Raw genomic sequence first — 15,323 nt, 5'->3', positions numbered from 1 at the left:
CATCATGTCTCAGCTTTAAGGAGAGAATTTTAAAGGATATTGTTCAAACTATATTTGTTCATTTACACCCAATTACAGTCTGACTAATTATCTGTACAGTGTGTTTCATCCAAAGGCATAATTTCCAAAAATGTAACACTCCACAGACGAGGGAACAGATGGGATGAGAGCTATTTATTTTGACTCCATGTCTCATGCTCTCAGAGGTAAACAAACCAGGCGAGCTTTGTGTTCAGCCTGGAGCAGCTTCCAAAGAGGAAAATGTAAATATCATTGTTAAATAACTGTTGAGGTGTCGGGCTCATGCTTTAACCCAGGTCTGGTTGATAGCCGCCACTGTGTTCTGTCTCAGTCCATATGTATGTTTAACAAAGCCATCATCTCTCTCCCATTCTTGTCTACCCCTCACCCACCCTGTCCACTCTGACAGTACATGTCGCGGGGCGGCGCATGTGGGCGCGGAGCTTGGCGCCTCACCTCCTTGCCTCTCTTACAGGAGAGGCTCGTGGCTCCTCCTTATCTCCCTGAGCTCAAACGAGCGGGAGGTCGGAGGTCATTCGACTATGAAGCCGCTGCTGCAGCAGCCGCTGCCAAGGTTTTAGCTGGGAAATCAGCATCGTCATGCCACACTGCTGCCACCACAAGCTCCAGTGGTGCTGCTCCGGTGGTGGCGCCGCCCTCTCATCGCACAGGAGCCATGCTGATTAACGGCTGGCAAGAAACAGCCATAGATCTAACCAAGTCGTCCGGAGAAATAAGCACCACCAGTGCCCTAGGGACAGGAGAAGCTGTGGTTGCACCGGGAATCAGCCACCATGGTGCTGGCAGCAGTCATAAGCTGCCGCCGCCACCCCCCATCACAGCACCGCTATCAGGCTCTGTGGGGATCGACATGGCCGGGATACTGCAGGCAGGGCTCATCCATCCTGTAACGGGGCAAATAGTTAACGGAAGCCTGAGGGGAGATGACTCACTGAGGAGGAGGAGAGGGAGGAGGAGAAACGTTGAAGCACTGTACTCTGAGTTCACCAAGAGCAGAGGACTGCACCTCCCAGAGACACAGGTGGGTAGAGGGAGGAGTGAGGGCATAGGGGTAGTTCAAATTCTTATATGTGCTTCACTGTGAAAGAGAGGAGCCGCAGCTCGGGCATCTGGGGGGGTAAAAGTCAGAAGTTAGATTTAAAAAAAAAAAAAAATTGGATTCGAGAGGAAAATCCTTTCCCCTACTCAGAATGTCAAAAACACCTGCATCTGTGTGTGTTTGTGTGTGTGTCTTTGCAGCTACAGGGCCGGGTGGAGGTAATCAGCCACTCCTCCGTCTCCTCCTCCACCTCCTCGCCGTCCCCCTCTCCTTCAGAGCGACCCGCTGGCCCTCCCACACCGTCCTCCTCCTCTACACCCACCCCCACCCAGACACCACCTCAGCCAGAGATTGTGGCCATCGACAGAGAGGCGGCCAGCAAAGGTCTGATCGAGTGGCTGAGACAGAATCCGGGCTACAGCATGGATCTCCCCACATTCACTCATGTGAGTCTCATGATCATCATCATGCTCATCGTAATCATGCTGATTACCACCCAGGGGTGCACCACATAATATTGTTCTGGATAATACTGGTATAAATAAATCATATTGTGATAGTAGCAGCGACATGCATGGCTGAAAGTGAAATTGCTTCTAACCAAATCAGTTCCTGGACGAGGAGAGATGTCATCAGTGTGGAGCAGTGGCGTCATTAGGCCAGGGTGTCCAAAACTACTGCTCCCAATGTGTCATGAATAGCCCTGGACATATTAGACCCTTTCAGTGACTTGCTGCCCAGAGTAAGCCGTCAGCTGTATGAGATTTTCACGGCACCATAACATTCTCAAAAGATATCAGTTTCACTGTATTACACAATTATTATTATACAACAAGTAGCTCAGACCAAGCAATCTGATTGGTCAACAAGACATTAAGAATGTGCTCGAATCAGAATAACCGCACACCTGGCTCATCACTAAAATACTTCTCTAACATTGTAACTGCCGGAGCAAAAACCAGAAGGCGACAAAACTGCTACGAAATGGAGCGATTTAATTTTGACCAACACGGCAGACTCAGCTTGATGAATGTTTGGAAGAAGATGAGGCAGCTGCTGCTGTTGCTTTGGTACATAGAGGACACACACATGCTCTATACACCGATCAGCCAAAACATTAAACCACTGACAGGTGAAGTGAAAAACATTTATCATCTTGTTACAGTGCAATGTTCTGCTGGGAAACCTTGGGCTCTGGCATTCATGTGGATGCAACCTGACACGCTCTACCCACTTAAACACCAGTGCAGACCAGGCACCCCCCATCATGCCAACGGCACTCCCCAGTAGCTGTGGCCCTTCAGCAGGGCAATGCACCATGCCACACCACAACAACAACCTGTTCTCCAAATTCCCTGGATCCCAATCTGATCAAACATCTGCGGGATGCACTGTTACCCCACCTCACAACCCACTGGACTCAAATGATCTGAAGCTGACGCCCCAATGCCAGGTGTCAAAGGACACCCTCCGGAGGTCCTGTGTTCATGCCTTAACAGGTCAGAGCCAAGTCCAGTTCAAGGAGGCCCCACCGTGGATCGGGGGTACCTCTGGGGTACCAGCACGTCCCACAGATGTTTGATCAGATTGAGATCTGGGGTATCTGGAGGTCAGGTGGACGCCTTGAGGTCTCTGTCGTGTTCCTCGGGTCATGCCTGAGCAGTTTTTATGATGTAGCATAGTGCATTTTCCTGCTGGGGGGCCACTGCCATCGATAAGTGCCGTTGCCATGAGGGGGTTTATTTTGTCTGCAACGGTGTTCGGATGGATGGAGCGCATCAAGTAGCATCCACATGAATGCCAGGACCAAAGGTTTCCCAATGGAATATTGCACTGTAACAAGATGATCAATGTTATTCACTTCACCCACCTATGGTTTTAATGTTTTGGCTGATTGATGTATGTGTTCATGTTTTTGGGCTAAAATCTTTCTCTTGACAATCCTGAAAATATTTTATAGATTCATATGTAAATATAAGCACACTATTTATGTAGTTGTGTAATCACAATATTACACTCGAGGGTGTGCTTTAACATTTGTGGCACGTCGGTGATGCGTTTTTTTTGTTAGCACTGAGCTACACATTATCTGTTTGAGCTGTTTTTTAAGGACATACATCTGATTGATTCTGTCTTCCCTCCTCTGTCCTGTCCTGTCCCTGTCCCTCTGCAGTCTGGAGCAGGTCTGTTACATGGTTTTGTGGAGCGTCCCAAGCAGAGGAGGCATCGCTGTAAAGACCCCACTAAGCTGGATATCAACTCTTTGACAGGGGAGGAGAGGGTTCCTGTTGTGCACCGAGGCACCGGACGCAGGGTAGAAAACACACACACAGTACATAACCTTCCTACTGTTGATATTTCTATGTTTCTGATTTTGGCATGGCACATATTTGGAATGTGCATGTTATTAGTTATCTTAGACTTTTCTGTTTGTACTCTTCCCCCTTGTGTCTTCCACAGCAGTAAAGTCTAGTGTTATCCTGTCTTGGATTGTAAAATAATAACTTACTATGTACTGATTTATAATAGTAATGGAAAATGACTTATGTGTTGATGAAGTTCAGTCATGGGTAAATATATTCACTAATAGCTCAGGCTGCCTTAAGATGAGAGAGCAGGAAAAATCCTACATGTAAGTTAATATTCTTGTTGTAATATTGTGCTGGTTTTCCTGCCTTGCAGCTTGGTGGTGCTATGGCTCCAGCCATAAAGGAGCTCTCCAGGTGGCTGGATGCCAACTCAGAATACTATGTAGCTCCAGACTGGGCTGATGTGGTCAAACACTCTGTGAGTATAAGACATATAAAACAATGTCTGCAGCAAAAAATATTTAATTTTTGACCAAAGTTTTAACTTTCCTTTTCTTCTAATTCTCACTGGTGGTGTGTCGATTCCTCTGATACACATGCTGCGTTTCATTAGTCCTTCAACACGCCTTAGTTGACTTCCCCTCAGGGGAATCCCTACTGCCATCATAAGTGTCGTTTAATTAGTCTGAAAACCTTTTTGGCCCTTTTGGCCCCACTCCAGAGAAGGTCCATTTCTGGACTGCTCCCAATGTTGGAGGTCAACAGGTGGCATCCATGTGATGTTTGCTGTTACGTTTTACCAAGAGCTGAGTGGAACTACTAATGAATCGCAGCAACAGTCATTGTAATCTGCTAACTCCATAATCTTTACCGTCCTCCTCTAATGCAGGGTTTCCTCCCTGAGGGGAAGTTCTCCCGGATCCTGACAGAACCAGTCAACAGAGACTCGGGCTCTCGCCGACGTGGACGGCGGCCTCGCAGTGAGATGCCTAAGCCCTTGCTGTCTGTCTCTGACTCAGCCACATCTGGCCTCGGCCCCCCACTCTTCATGAACGGTGGATTAATCGGCAGCATGGACTCCATGGTGCAGATGCAGAACCTCCGCGGTGGTATTCCTGGAATTCCCATCTCTGGAATAATGGCAGCTGGATTTCCACATGGTTTCTCTGCAGCTGTCCAGGCGGGCGGAGCCGGAGCGTCGGCAGAAGATGCCAAAAATGGGTTGAGTATGTTACCCATGATGCTGCACGGCATCCCTCACCCCCATGGGGCTGCGATCCCACAACACGCCTTGTTCAGCGTCGGCGCGATGATGGCGCACACGCCGCCGCCTCCTCCTCCTCACCCCAGCTCCTCCTCTTCTTCTTCATTGTCTGCTGCAAAGGTCACCACGACAACCGCGCCATCTACATCTGAGGCAGCCAGCCCCTCTTCGACAACACCTGCTGAGAGAGAGAGCACCGCCTCTTCTGGCTCTGGTGGCGGTGAGAAAGAGAGGAGCCGGGAGGAGAAAGGAGCAACAGAAGCTAACAAAAGAGCAGGAGTGGCGGAGGCAGCAGCCATCATCACCTCCACCAGCAGGGCCCACATTGGCGCTGCGCATCTCGGAGGCAGCACCGGCAGCCATCTTACCTTCAACCCCTTCCTGATCCCGGGCATGTCCCACGGCCTGCTGTACCCGCACATGTTCTTGCCGCACGGTGGCATCATGGCGCTGCCCGCTATGCCTCCTGGTGCAGTAGACGGCTCCCCGGGCAGCCCCAAGAGGAGGAGGAAGAGAGGGCGGGAGGAAGGGGAGAGAGAGGAGGAGAGGGAGAAGGCAGCGGTGGCGGGAAAGGTAGAGGAGAGAGAAAGTACAGTTAAGGCTAATGTTACCTCCCATCCAGCCTCCTCCTCGTCTCCCTCCATCCCCTCTACCTCGGCTCCAGACCCAGGCCTGTCTCCAACCGAAGAGCCCCAGACTGGGCAGGGAGACGCAGAGGACGGGTCTGCAGAGCCCCAGGAACCTGACTCCCATAACCCTCTAGAGGGAGCAGCAACAGAGGAGAAAGAGGAAAGACTGGAGGACACAGGAGGAAAAGCAGCAGCAGAAGAGGAGAAGCGGGACAGTGAGGAGCAGAGACAGGTAGAGGGAGAGGAAGCGTAGAGGAGGAGAAAACTGCAGAGAGACGGACACTTCCTGCTCTCTCCTCCTGTCTCCTTGGTTGCTCTCTTTCTCGACTGAGCAACAGTGTAAAGTTTGTGCCGTGTCTGTCAGTCAATGTCCATGTAAAGACTTTTATTATGATGATGACTAATAATAATGATTATATTCAACTTGGTTATGTTTATATACCAAGACCCCACCCACCCTCTCCACTCCCTCCTTGTATACAGAAAAAAAAACAGTGTAAGAAATGCTCTTCTGTGTATTCTTCCCCCTTCATTCTGCATCGAGACTGAGTCAGGAGGGACTTCTCAACAGAACACACACACACACACACACACACACACACACACACACACTGCAGGCGAGATGTGCTAACCAAGGAGCAGCTTTGGCAGTAATGATCCGGTTATAAGCTCAAAGTGATCCAGGATGGTGTGTTGCAGCGTTTAGGTTTGGTTTGTTTGACACAAGGATGATGATGACGACGGAGAGCCGCGGCTCAGCTGTCAGAGGTGGTTCTCTGAAGTCGTTTGAATTTCTCACCACAGTTTGGGAATTCAGAGGAGCACTCGTTTATGTTCAAGGTTAAAACCCGAGCCTGTTCATCTGAGTACTGTCTTGTTGTTTTGTGTTCTGGCACACTCCACTAAATTGATTTTTTTGTCTTGCTTTTTCTGTGCAATGTTCAACAAACCTGCAGGTTAGATTAACCTGAAAGCGAGTCTTGGTAATACTGAAGAGTCTGAACCAGCATTCGCAGACACATGACACTAAGATAGTGGTTCTCAACCAGGTGTCCTTAAGGAAGTTCCAGGGAGTCACCAGAAGAGAGGTAATCATTTATTTTCACTAAGTCACTATAGAAGTGAGCCCAGTGTAAGTAAGAGTCATAAGAGTGGCTGTTCTCATCATAGGTTTCACTTTGTCCACGATTATCTCCTCAACTGCAGAGTTCTGGTCCTAATCATATCCAACAACCAAAGTATTTTCAGATGGAGGTCCCCTTAAGGAGGCGAAGTGAAATCTGGTTAAATGGGGGTCTGTGACGTAATGTGTATCAGTTGACACAAAAAAAGGTTGAGAACAACTGCACTCAGAAACCTTTTCCCAGTCAATACAAAGAGAAAACACTGATAAATGTAAACTTATTATGCAACAGCGACTCCACCAAGAGAACAGGCAGCAGCCCAGATCCATGTTTTTGAAAAATTTCTAAATGATTTTGATATGATTCAAAGAAAAGAAAAAAAGTTAAAAGCTGCCAAATCAGAAAGATTTTTACTTGGTAAAATTGAGAGAAAGTCACAACACAAGTATCGTCACTAAATCCCAGGCATACGTGTTGTATCTTAATCATAAGATGGCATCGTCTGCCAGCCCCTGACATTTTAGACATTAGTCATTCTTTTTTTTTAATCGATAATTTTATTATTATTGCTATGCCATTGCTGCTACAACTTCCTTGTCAAAGGAAGTTCAGAGAGTTAAAATGTTCTTTCCTCGTCAACCAGATTATTAATCCAGATTCAAAGACTAGGAAGGTGCATCCAGAACAAGAAGAACTCCGCCTTTTGCTTTTATCGATAAAAGCAGAGAACAATCATGAGATTAATTTTTATTCATTTTCAAAATCATGTAAAGATTTTTTTTTAACTCAGACACAAAGTCACTTTGAGAGACTGCCCCTGAAGAGTTCAGGCCGAATGAGAGGAGATGAAAGACAGGAATTTTAAAGTCAAGAGCTCAGTCTGGCCACCAGGGGGAGGTAGGAGGCAGATTTGATTGTATCCTGTCCTGCAGACACAGGGGTGGAGGGATTGTGGGAGAAGAAGAGGAGACGAGGTGTTTTTTTTCCTTTGGTTTGCTTTTATCTGAGTTTCAACTTACAGCAAATCAGTGACACAGTGGCTCATGCAAAAGGACTGCTGCAAAATGGTTGCAATCATGACCTGTAGCATCACGCCCCTTTTATTTTTTATTTATTTGTTCTGTTTTCGGCCATACTGTCCTCTCCTGAGTTCAGTGAGATGTTACGTGTGCGTTGTCGACCATCTGTCCAGTGAAAGGGAATAGTCTGTTTTCACAGATGAAACAGGAAGAGGAGGGATACAAAGCGGTGCGTGAATTGCTCGGGTTGAGTGCCTCGTTGTTGCTCTTCGTCTCATTTCTTTTCCTCAGATTAGTTTTAATAGCAGTTCATACTAAGAGTTTCTAAATATGTAAATCTATCGCTGTATATTGCTGTTTTTCTTTCTTTAAGTGCACCGTTTATTTCTTTTGCCTTTTTGTTTCTCCATTGGGAAAAAAATACTTGACAGATGCGAGGGGGATTTTTGCATAGAGGTTAGTCCCAGTGTTTTCGGTATCAAACAGACTGTACTGTACATTAAATGGATGCAAGTCGCTGGTTTTATTCAGTCTTTTCAGAACAGGGTCTGTATTTTGGGGTGATATTCAAATGTTTCCGTTTATGATGTTGGACTTCACTTTTTTTGTTTTCATACATGAAAACATTATTTTTGCACAATGTCTTTTTGTGAATGTTAACCTGTTTCTGTACTGTCTTGTATTTCCTTTATGTGTGTGTGTGAGAGTGTGTGCGATATTTGGGAGAGAGCGCGAGCGTCTGTGTGCATGCATGCGCACACGTTTCCGTTGTGGAGCTGTGTTTCGACTTCTGTCTCGTCCTTACAGGTCACATTTCTTGTTGGAGAAAAAAAAAACATAGTTGTTGCCTTGTCACAAGTTTGTGGCTACATATAATTTATTATGCTTTTCTTTTGCTTTGCCAAACTTTCACCAAATATGACATTCTTTCTCTCCTAGTTTCATTATGTATTATTCAAAGTAAAATGCCTTATTTAGCTAGTATTTTTTGTATAGATGTTCTGTTACATCTCCATATACTAGGGACATGTTATCATGTGTGTGTTCAGTTTGTCCTTTGCTTGTATGCGTACACGGCCTTGATGATGTGCATTATCTAAAAAAAAAAAAAGCCAATAGTAATGCAAAGGTACCACTGTCCAAATCACTGCGTTATTTCCCAAAAGTCAATCAGTCATCCCTCAAAGCACAAGAGAGTTAACAAAAAGTGACTGTTTTCTTACCAGTGCCTCTAAAATCACTTTAAATAGTTTCTCTTTGTGTGGGCTTCACTTGCGTACGATGTTGACATTCCCTTTCCGTAGTGACATCATCATCGGGAAAGTGAAAGTGTAACTCTTTGTTGGATTTCACCCTCGGCAGACGATGCCATGCTGTTCGTTAAAGGGGAATTCTGGATTATTTTCAACCTGGGTCTTCACTCGTGTATTTTTCCATTGTGACTAATGACTGTATGTGAAGATGAACGATATGTCTCCATTTCCTCCCGCTGTACAAAAACAAAGCCAAAATATCAGGATGTGGGCGCTGCCATCTTGCACTGATGATTTCATTGGGAGCCAGAGTCTGCACAGTAGCGACGATCTCTGTGCTATCAAGTTTCCACTGTTGCGAGTACACTGATTGGCGCACACAGCTCTCAGTCATGACCTCAAACTTCCTTTTTTATAGCATCAAATAACTAATTCAAACCAAACTTAGAAAAGACCTACCTAACATGACCCATCCACTAACATGTAGGGGGGCAGAGTTTATGACCTATAGTGCAGCCAGCTGCAACTCTTGGGGAGCTGATATGCCGTCTGTCTATATATACAGACTATAGTTGTTACTATTAATCATGAGGACACTTTACTCTCCAGCTCTGTTGTAGAAACTTGAAACTTGAGTGCGAACTTCTGCTTACGTTTGTTTGGCTACAAAGTGTTTGACATCATTCCTGTTGAATTTGAAAAGCTGGAGAAGTTTATTCTCCACCCTGATCAACTCCATTATTACTGGGATCTTAAATCTCTGCAACAAGGCAGAATCCTTTGATCCTCTTATTCTCCACCCCGGCACCCACACTTATGCCCAATTACTTACGCAACCTGACCTGACTCGTCTACACAAGATCCCCGGCCCAAATTGAAACCACAGATCCCGTAATAATCATGTTCTGTTCAAATAATTTGGCTAGGCGGTATGTTTAATGGTCCAGTGTTGAGGATTAAGGAGGATATATTGGCAAAAATGGTTGATAATCACCTGGAACTAAAAATCGTTGTTGTCCTTAGAATGAGCTGGTGCAGAAGACAAAGCCAACACACTACAACCCTTTTTAGACAGAGGTCACGCTATAGGGCTGCTACGAAGTCCCTTCATGCTGCCCTTGCATTTTTACACAGAACCAAACTACGTCATTCTGCTCCAGTGGGTAATTTTAGACTAGATCCAAGCAAAGAGGCGTGACAATCATGACATGTAACACAACTGCGTCGGCCTCAAGTGTGACATTAAACATACACGTTGGCACCATTTTAGAAACAGTAACAATCATTTACCATCTCTGTTTTATGATGGCTGATCTCGTCCTCTGCTCAGAGATCAAGGAACTCCCAAACCTCATTGTTTTCCAAATTTGTGGACATTTTCCACCGCTGTTCCTCTTCTTTTTTGAGTTAGCTGCTAGCTGCTACCAGCTACTTTTTAAATCTCTTGTGGTGGGTCACATACATAACAGGTTGTCAAAACATCATACCCGTGCTGCCCATGATCCCGACCTGCTAGTTGTCCCATTAATATAGACATTGATGTGGCGCTGTTACTACCTCCATTCCTGGCTCAGAGGTGAGACAACTCTGTCCCCGCATTCTGCAATCATACCGCCTTGAACGGCCTTGAACAGGCAGTGTTAAAGGAGCTTAAGTCAGCAGGGAAACCTGGGAATAAAATTAAGAACATATAGCCGGGGAATAACTCTTGTTGTGGCTCACCCAACGGGCACTCGACCCAATGCAGGACTCTGCAACAAAGTTTTTGAGCAAAATGTTCTTAAGCAGTTTGTGAAATACCAGAATTTCCCTTTAAGGACGGCTGTTTAATCCCATACCATTCTCTTACTGCACGAGGCCTTCTGTTTGGTATCTATCGAGTCTCGGATGGTAACGCACACACAGTCTGTATCCAACTCAAGTATTTGAGTGTTCTCGTGTTTGTTGAAATTCCTGAAAAAAAAAAAAAAAAATGAAATCAAAAAAGTGGGGAAACCATTTGTTACGTACCACAGCTTAAGTATCTGAAAACAAACTCCCTCAGCCCATGTATGCACATCATGTCCTGTTACTGGCTGCTTCTTGTGTAAAAACTTGAAACAACTCGTAGGTGCAGTGTGTGACAACAGTTGGAGGTCAGTCAAGGCGATGGCTCTGTATTGTCTGTTCATGTCACACCATGCCTTCTTTAACAGTGTTCTTTTTTTTTTTTTTTTTTTTCCATCTGGTTAATTTAAATGTTCTCCAGAACGGTCACCTCAAAATGTTGTAAACGTTTATCTCTTATCATAAATAATGTATTTATTGTATAGTTCTTGTCTTCACATCGTTGTCTCATGACTGATCAGTGGCTGGTTTTGTTGTTTTTAATGTCTCCTGAAAGACAAAAGCATTTTGGTTCACATGAAAGTTTCACTATCTGCTTTTCTTTGTAGCCCTCGTCACCTGCTTATCTGCTGTTAAATGTAATTACATGGTTAAAGAGTCCCACAGATACCTCCTCTTTATTTTCTCAACATGGTTAGGGGAACTCAGCTCTATGTGCCATATGATAATGATCCAATCTAAAGCCCCTCTGTGGGATTACTGGGCTGATCCAAATGATAAAGTGTACATTTGTTTATTTTTAGGAGAAGTTGACTGAAAACCAGCAGTTACTGGAGCAGACATGGATGTTAACGGCTCTGCTTCAGACACGGCGTACCCGAACAAAAACACAGGCTAAGATTTACACAATTTAAACTCCTGTGAATATTTTTTTAAGGGAAAATGCCTGACTTACTTTTGTTTTCACTGAAATCACAAATTGGATTGTTAGTCATGTAGATCCAGTTCCAGGATCACCAATTAGATTTTGGATATTTACAACATCCATAAAAGCTAAATGAGAGGACAGATGCTGGATAGCGTGACCTGTTCTAGTTTTTTCGGTCTTTAAAATGATGACGCCTGAGTTAAACGTTTATTATCTCGTGACTGGCTGTTCTGGCCTGATTAGTTCAGTTTAGTGGGGAAACCAAACCATCACGCGCTGGTTGACTTGCACATTAGAAACCACCTGCATCACCACCATCACGCCGTTCGTGATCACATTAACAGGCCTGCTGGGTTTTGTCTTTGGTTTAAAGACCGGAGGGTCCATGTTCACTGAATCCCTGTCAGCTCCAGACTGTGACCTTTGACCCCCCTGTAGAAGGAGCCAGTTTTGGTTTGTAATAGGACAAATATCAAGAAGTGATAGGAAGAAAGAAAAGGGGAATGTAGCCAGGTCATGTGAAACTCTCAAACTCTCATAGCCGTTGCCGCTGCAGTGAAAAACCAAACACGCTCCAAAAGCTCCAATTCTGAAATAGGATCAACAGATGTGTCGCATAACATCTCATCATGTCCCATTAAAAGTTAAAATATCAACATATATTTTGCCTTGTAAGAAATTATTTTACAGAAATTAGTTTGTGTCAGTTCATGGTTTTCTGTCTTGAGTCATGACGGGCTGGTTTCACAGACTATAGGAGAATTACAGCTCCTGGATATTCAGACACTTAACTGCAACTTCTGTGTTCTTGTTATTCCCACTTACAGTAGTTTACAAAAATGGTATCTTCTGTTTCTGCAAAACAAGAGGGTGTCACAGCGGCTGCCTTTAATCTCTAAAAACAGATACCTGCGTGAGTGCAGAATCTGTAGGCGACGGGGACGAGACAGTATCTGCATTGTTTGGGTTTCCATTTGTAGTATTGACCCATCACACTTGAGCAGGCCTTGGTTGCATGCAGATAAACAGTCCATGTGGAGAACAAAGGAGGCAGAGGGCCTTGGTGGAAATGCAGCTTCTTATTTGCCCTTTTTTAAATTTCTATGCATTCATGTGCAGATATCTGATTAAAGAGTGTCATGGCTCTGTCGACATAAGAGTCTAAAATTGCTAATCAGACTGCGAAAACAAAAACCGTTGCACAGGACAGAAAGTCTTTGCCCCGATTCCATGGATGTATAAAGAGAACCGGAGACAGCATTGGAGGCTGCACCCCGTTAGTTCCAAAGAAAGTGCTCATACCCCTTTTTCACGGACATGGGACTGGTTCTGTTCCGGTTCCCACACCTAATTTTGAGCTGTTTAGTGCACATCCACCATATACAGTATAAACTGGTTCAGAACCCTAAAGGTTGGCTCTCAGCTTGAAACTAAAAACAGCTGTTTTTTTCTTGACCCAAAGTGCGAACCGTGACGACATCAGTGGGCGTGTCATATTCCAATAGTTTGAAAGAGAGGATGGAGAAGTCAAGTGAGAAATCATCAAATAAAAGCTTGTGCAGTCTCATCAATAGTTGGTCCTGCTTGTTTTTTGGGTAAACACAAATATCTAATAACAGAACCAAAATTTGCAGGTAATCAGTGCAATCCGCGATTTTGCCACAACCGTTTATTTCCATAGTGTATTGTGCAACGCCCTTCATTGGTGATGATGGTTCTGCGCAACACTGGCGAAAACACAGGCTGGTTCCCTCGATAGAACCAAGGTTCCAAGTATTCTGAAAGGGACCAGGGAAAAGGGGTATTGGTGCATGAAGCCAAAAATGTTTGACATCTGGGTATAATGTTACACAGATTTTCCACCTCTGTGGCGCCTATATAACCAGCACACTAGTGTTTCCCTTAACCCTGCCTCCCAACCGCCCGTCGCCTTGACAGGATTGACGATTCATGCCAACTGTGGATTTGGCTGTTGTTGAATTTTACAACTTTTGGGACATTATTATTTAAATAAGGGCTATTTAAGTGTATTCTCTTTTACATCCATGTGCAATATTAGTTTTGCAGATGTTTGTTGGCTTCACTGAAAACCCTGAAATATTGGTTGTTGCCCCCAGAGGCTAAATCGCTAATATAGTCAACAATGCTAAAGATGTTTTGAGACTCAAAAGTAAGTCGCTTCACCGGGACTATCGTGATAGTAAGGTGGCGACCATGTCTCACTAAATGAGCGGCACCACTGACGTTAGCTAGCTCCCGCCCAGCGCGAGTGTTGTGCAGTACAAAGTGGAGGCGGCGGCTAGCTTCTCGGTGGAGACTGTAATCATTGTCAGACCAATTGCTGATGGGTTATGTGTTTGATAAAAATGTAATCAAACTACTTTGACATTTGTTTTACTCATAAATTATTTTATTTTGTTAGCTTCTTTGTACCTGTTTGTTCTCAAGAGGCGTGAGAAACTAACATTTAAACCAGTCTCACATTTGATTATTTGTTAGAGAACAGCAGCACGACCTTTACAGTTAATTATCAAATATGTTTTTTGACTATCTGTGAGCTGGAAAATAAAGATTAGACTCAGATGATTGCAGGTTTGGATCACTGAATGAGAACGTCACCACCTCCACCTAATTCATGTCTGTGAAACCAACCAGCTCAACATTACAAACGTAGGGCAAGTTAAATCTGTGTTCACAGCTCCCGTACTGGCCTCACTGAACCAAGTGCAATGTCATCCACGAGGATGTTGTTCTTAAAGGCGGAGAAAAGACAATAAGTGGCTGCTCCTGAAGTCAGACACCTGGTCATTACTAAGTAAGTTATGTGGTGGGGTTTTTATCTTTTTTTCTTTATTTTATTTTCTTATTTGTAACTATAGCTCTCTGTATTCCCATGTGGACCAATCTCATGAGTCAAAACATGGTATGTGTGATCTTTTATTGTGCAATAAAAGATGACTTTCAACTTTCTTTTGTCCTCGGTGAGTGCTTCATTGATTGTGTCTGAAATCGCTGCTGTGATTTATTAATCTTGTGTTGAATTTAGGGTGTGTTGACTGTGGTGACTCTGACGTGGTCCGGCAGCCCGTTCTTCCTGTTGCTCTGCTCTCTGCACAGTGCATGCTGGTAAAGACTGCTGCGACCCTGAAATGCTGAAAGGATTGAGCAGGTAGAGACAAAGAAACCAATAAACACGTGTAGACCTGTTTCATGTCTCACACTGAGGGACAGTGCAGGATGAAGATGTTCATATCCACACTTGCAATGTCTCTAAGTCAGCTATCTACCAGTACAACTGTGTGGAAATACTGAATTAGAGTTCTGTTTTCAACATTTGACTTCAGTAAAAGCACTCATTATATTATTGGAAATATATTATTGGACTATAATTACTGATGCATTTAAGCATCATGTCAAAGTTCCTGGGACACTTGAGAAACTGAACGTTGGTAAGAATGTTGTCAGTCAAGGTGGAGAAAAAACTCCACAGAAGTTTTGTCAAACGCTCTGCAGCCAACCAAACGTAAGTAAAAGCTTGTGACTCTGGTTGATGCCCTGCTGGAGTTTTTCAAACCTTTACAATATAGAGTTGGAGAGGAAATGTCATCGTGACTAATGATCACAATCAAATGCAAATAACCCAAACTAGAGCCAGTGTTTGGTTTGTCCTTTCTGGGGTACTGCAGAAACATGGCAGCCTTTGTGGGAGAGGACAAGAGGCACTGCTCCACTTCTACTAAACACTTAATATTTTGAGTGCACAAGTGCATTCGTACTGCACAGTACGGGAGAATTCAGTGTTCTACTGGTGCATTCAAAAGGTCCAAAAGTTCAGTGTGAAATGACAGACACTTCTCACCTTCAACGGTCGCTAGCTTTGTGACGTAGC

General features: G+C 44.4%; 1 protein-coding gene across 4 annotated transcripts in view; it reads left to right on the top strand.

The window, feature by feature from the left end:
* The window catches only part of chd6 (chromodomain helicase DNA binding protein 6), a 168,303-nt gene extending 153,685 nt beyond the window's left edge, over positions 1-14,618 (top strand). For 3 of the 4 annotated variants that reach the window (XM_050037645.1, XM_050037646.1, XM_050037644.1), the window contains exons 41-45: positions 431-1,063; positions 1,282-1,527; positions 3,255-3,395; positions 3,764-3,868; positions 4,280-14,617. In XM_050037645.1, the coding sequence (XP_049893602.1) occupies positions 431-1,063; positions 1,282-1,527; positions 3,255-3,395; positions 3,764-3,868; positions 4,280-5,536 (2,382 nt within the window). In that variant the 3' untranslated portion in view covers positions 5,537-14,617. Of the gene's footprint in view, positions 1-430; positions 1,064-1,281; positions 1,528-3,254; positions 3,396-3,763; positions 3,869-4,279 lie in introns of all 4 variants that reach the window. The other variant, XM_050037647.1, reaches the window with a different exon arrangement.
* Positions 14,619-15,323: the final 705 nt, after the last annotated feature.

Source organism: Epinephelus moara, chromosome 24, assembly GCF_006386435.1.
Source record: "Epinephelus moara isolate mb chromosome 24, YSFRI_EMoa_1.0, whole genome shotgun sequence".
In the NCBI taxonomy this organism is placed as follows: Eukaryota; Metazoa; Chordata; class Actinopteri; order Perciformes; family Serranidae; genus Epinephelus; species Epinephelus moara.
The sequence above is the reverse complement of the archived record's forward strand: the minus strand, read 5'-3'. Positions and strand labels throughout refer to the sequence as shown.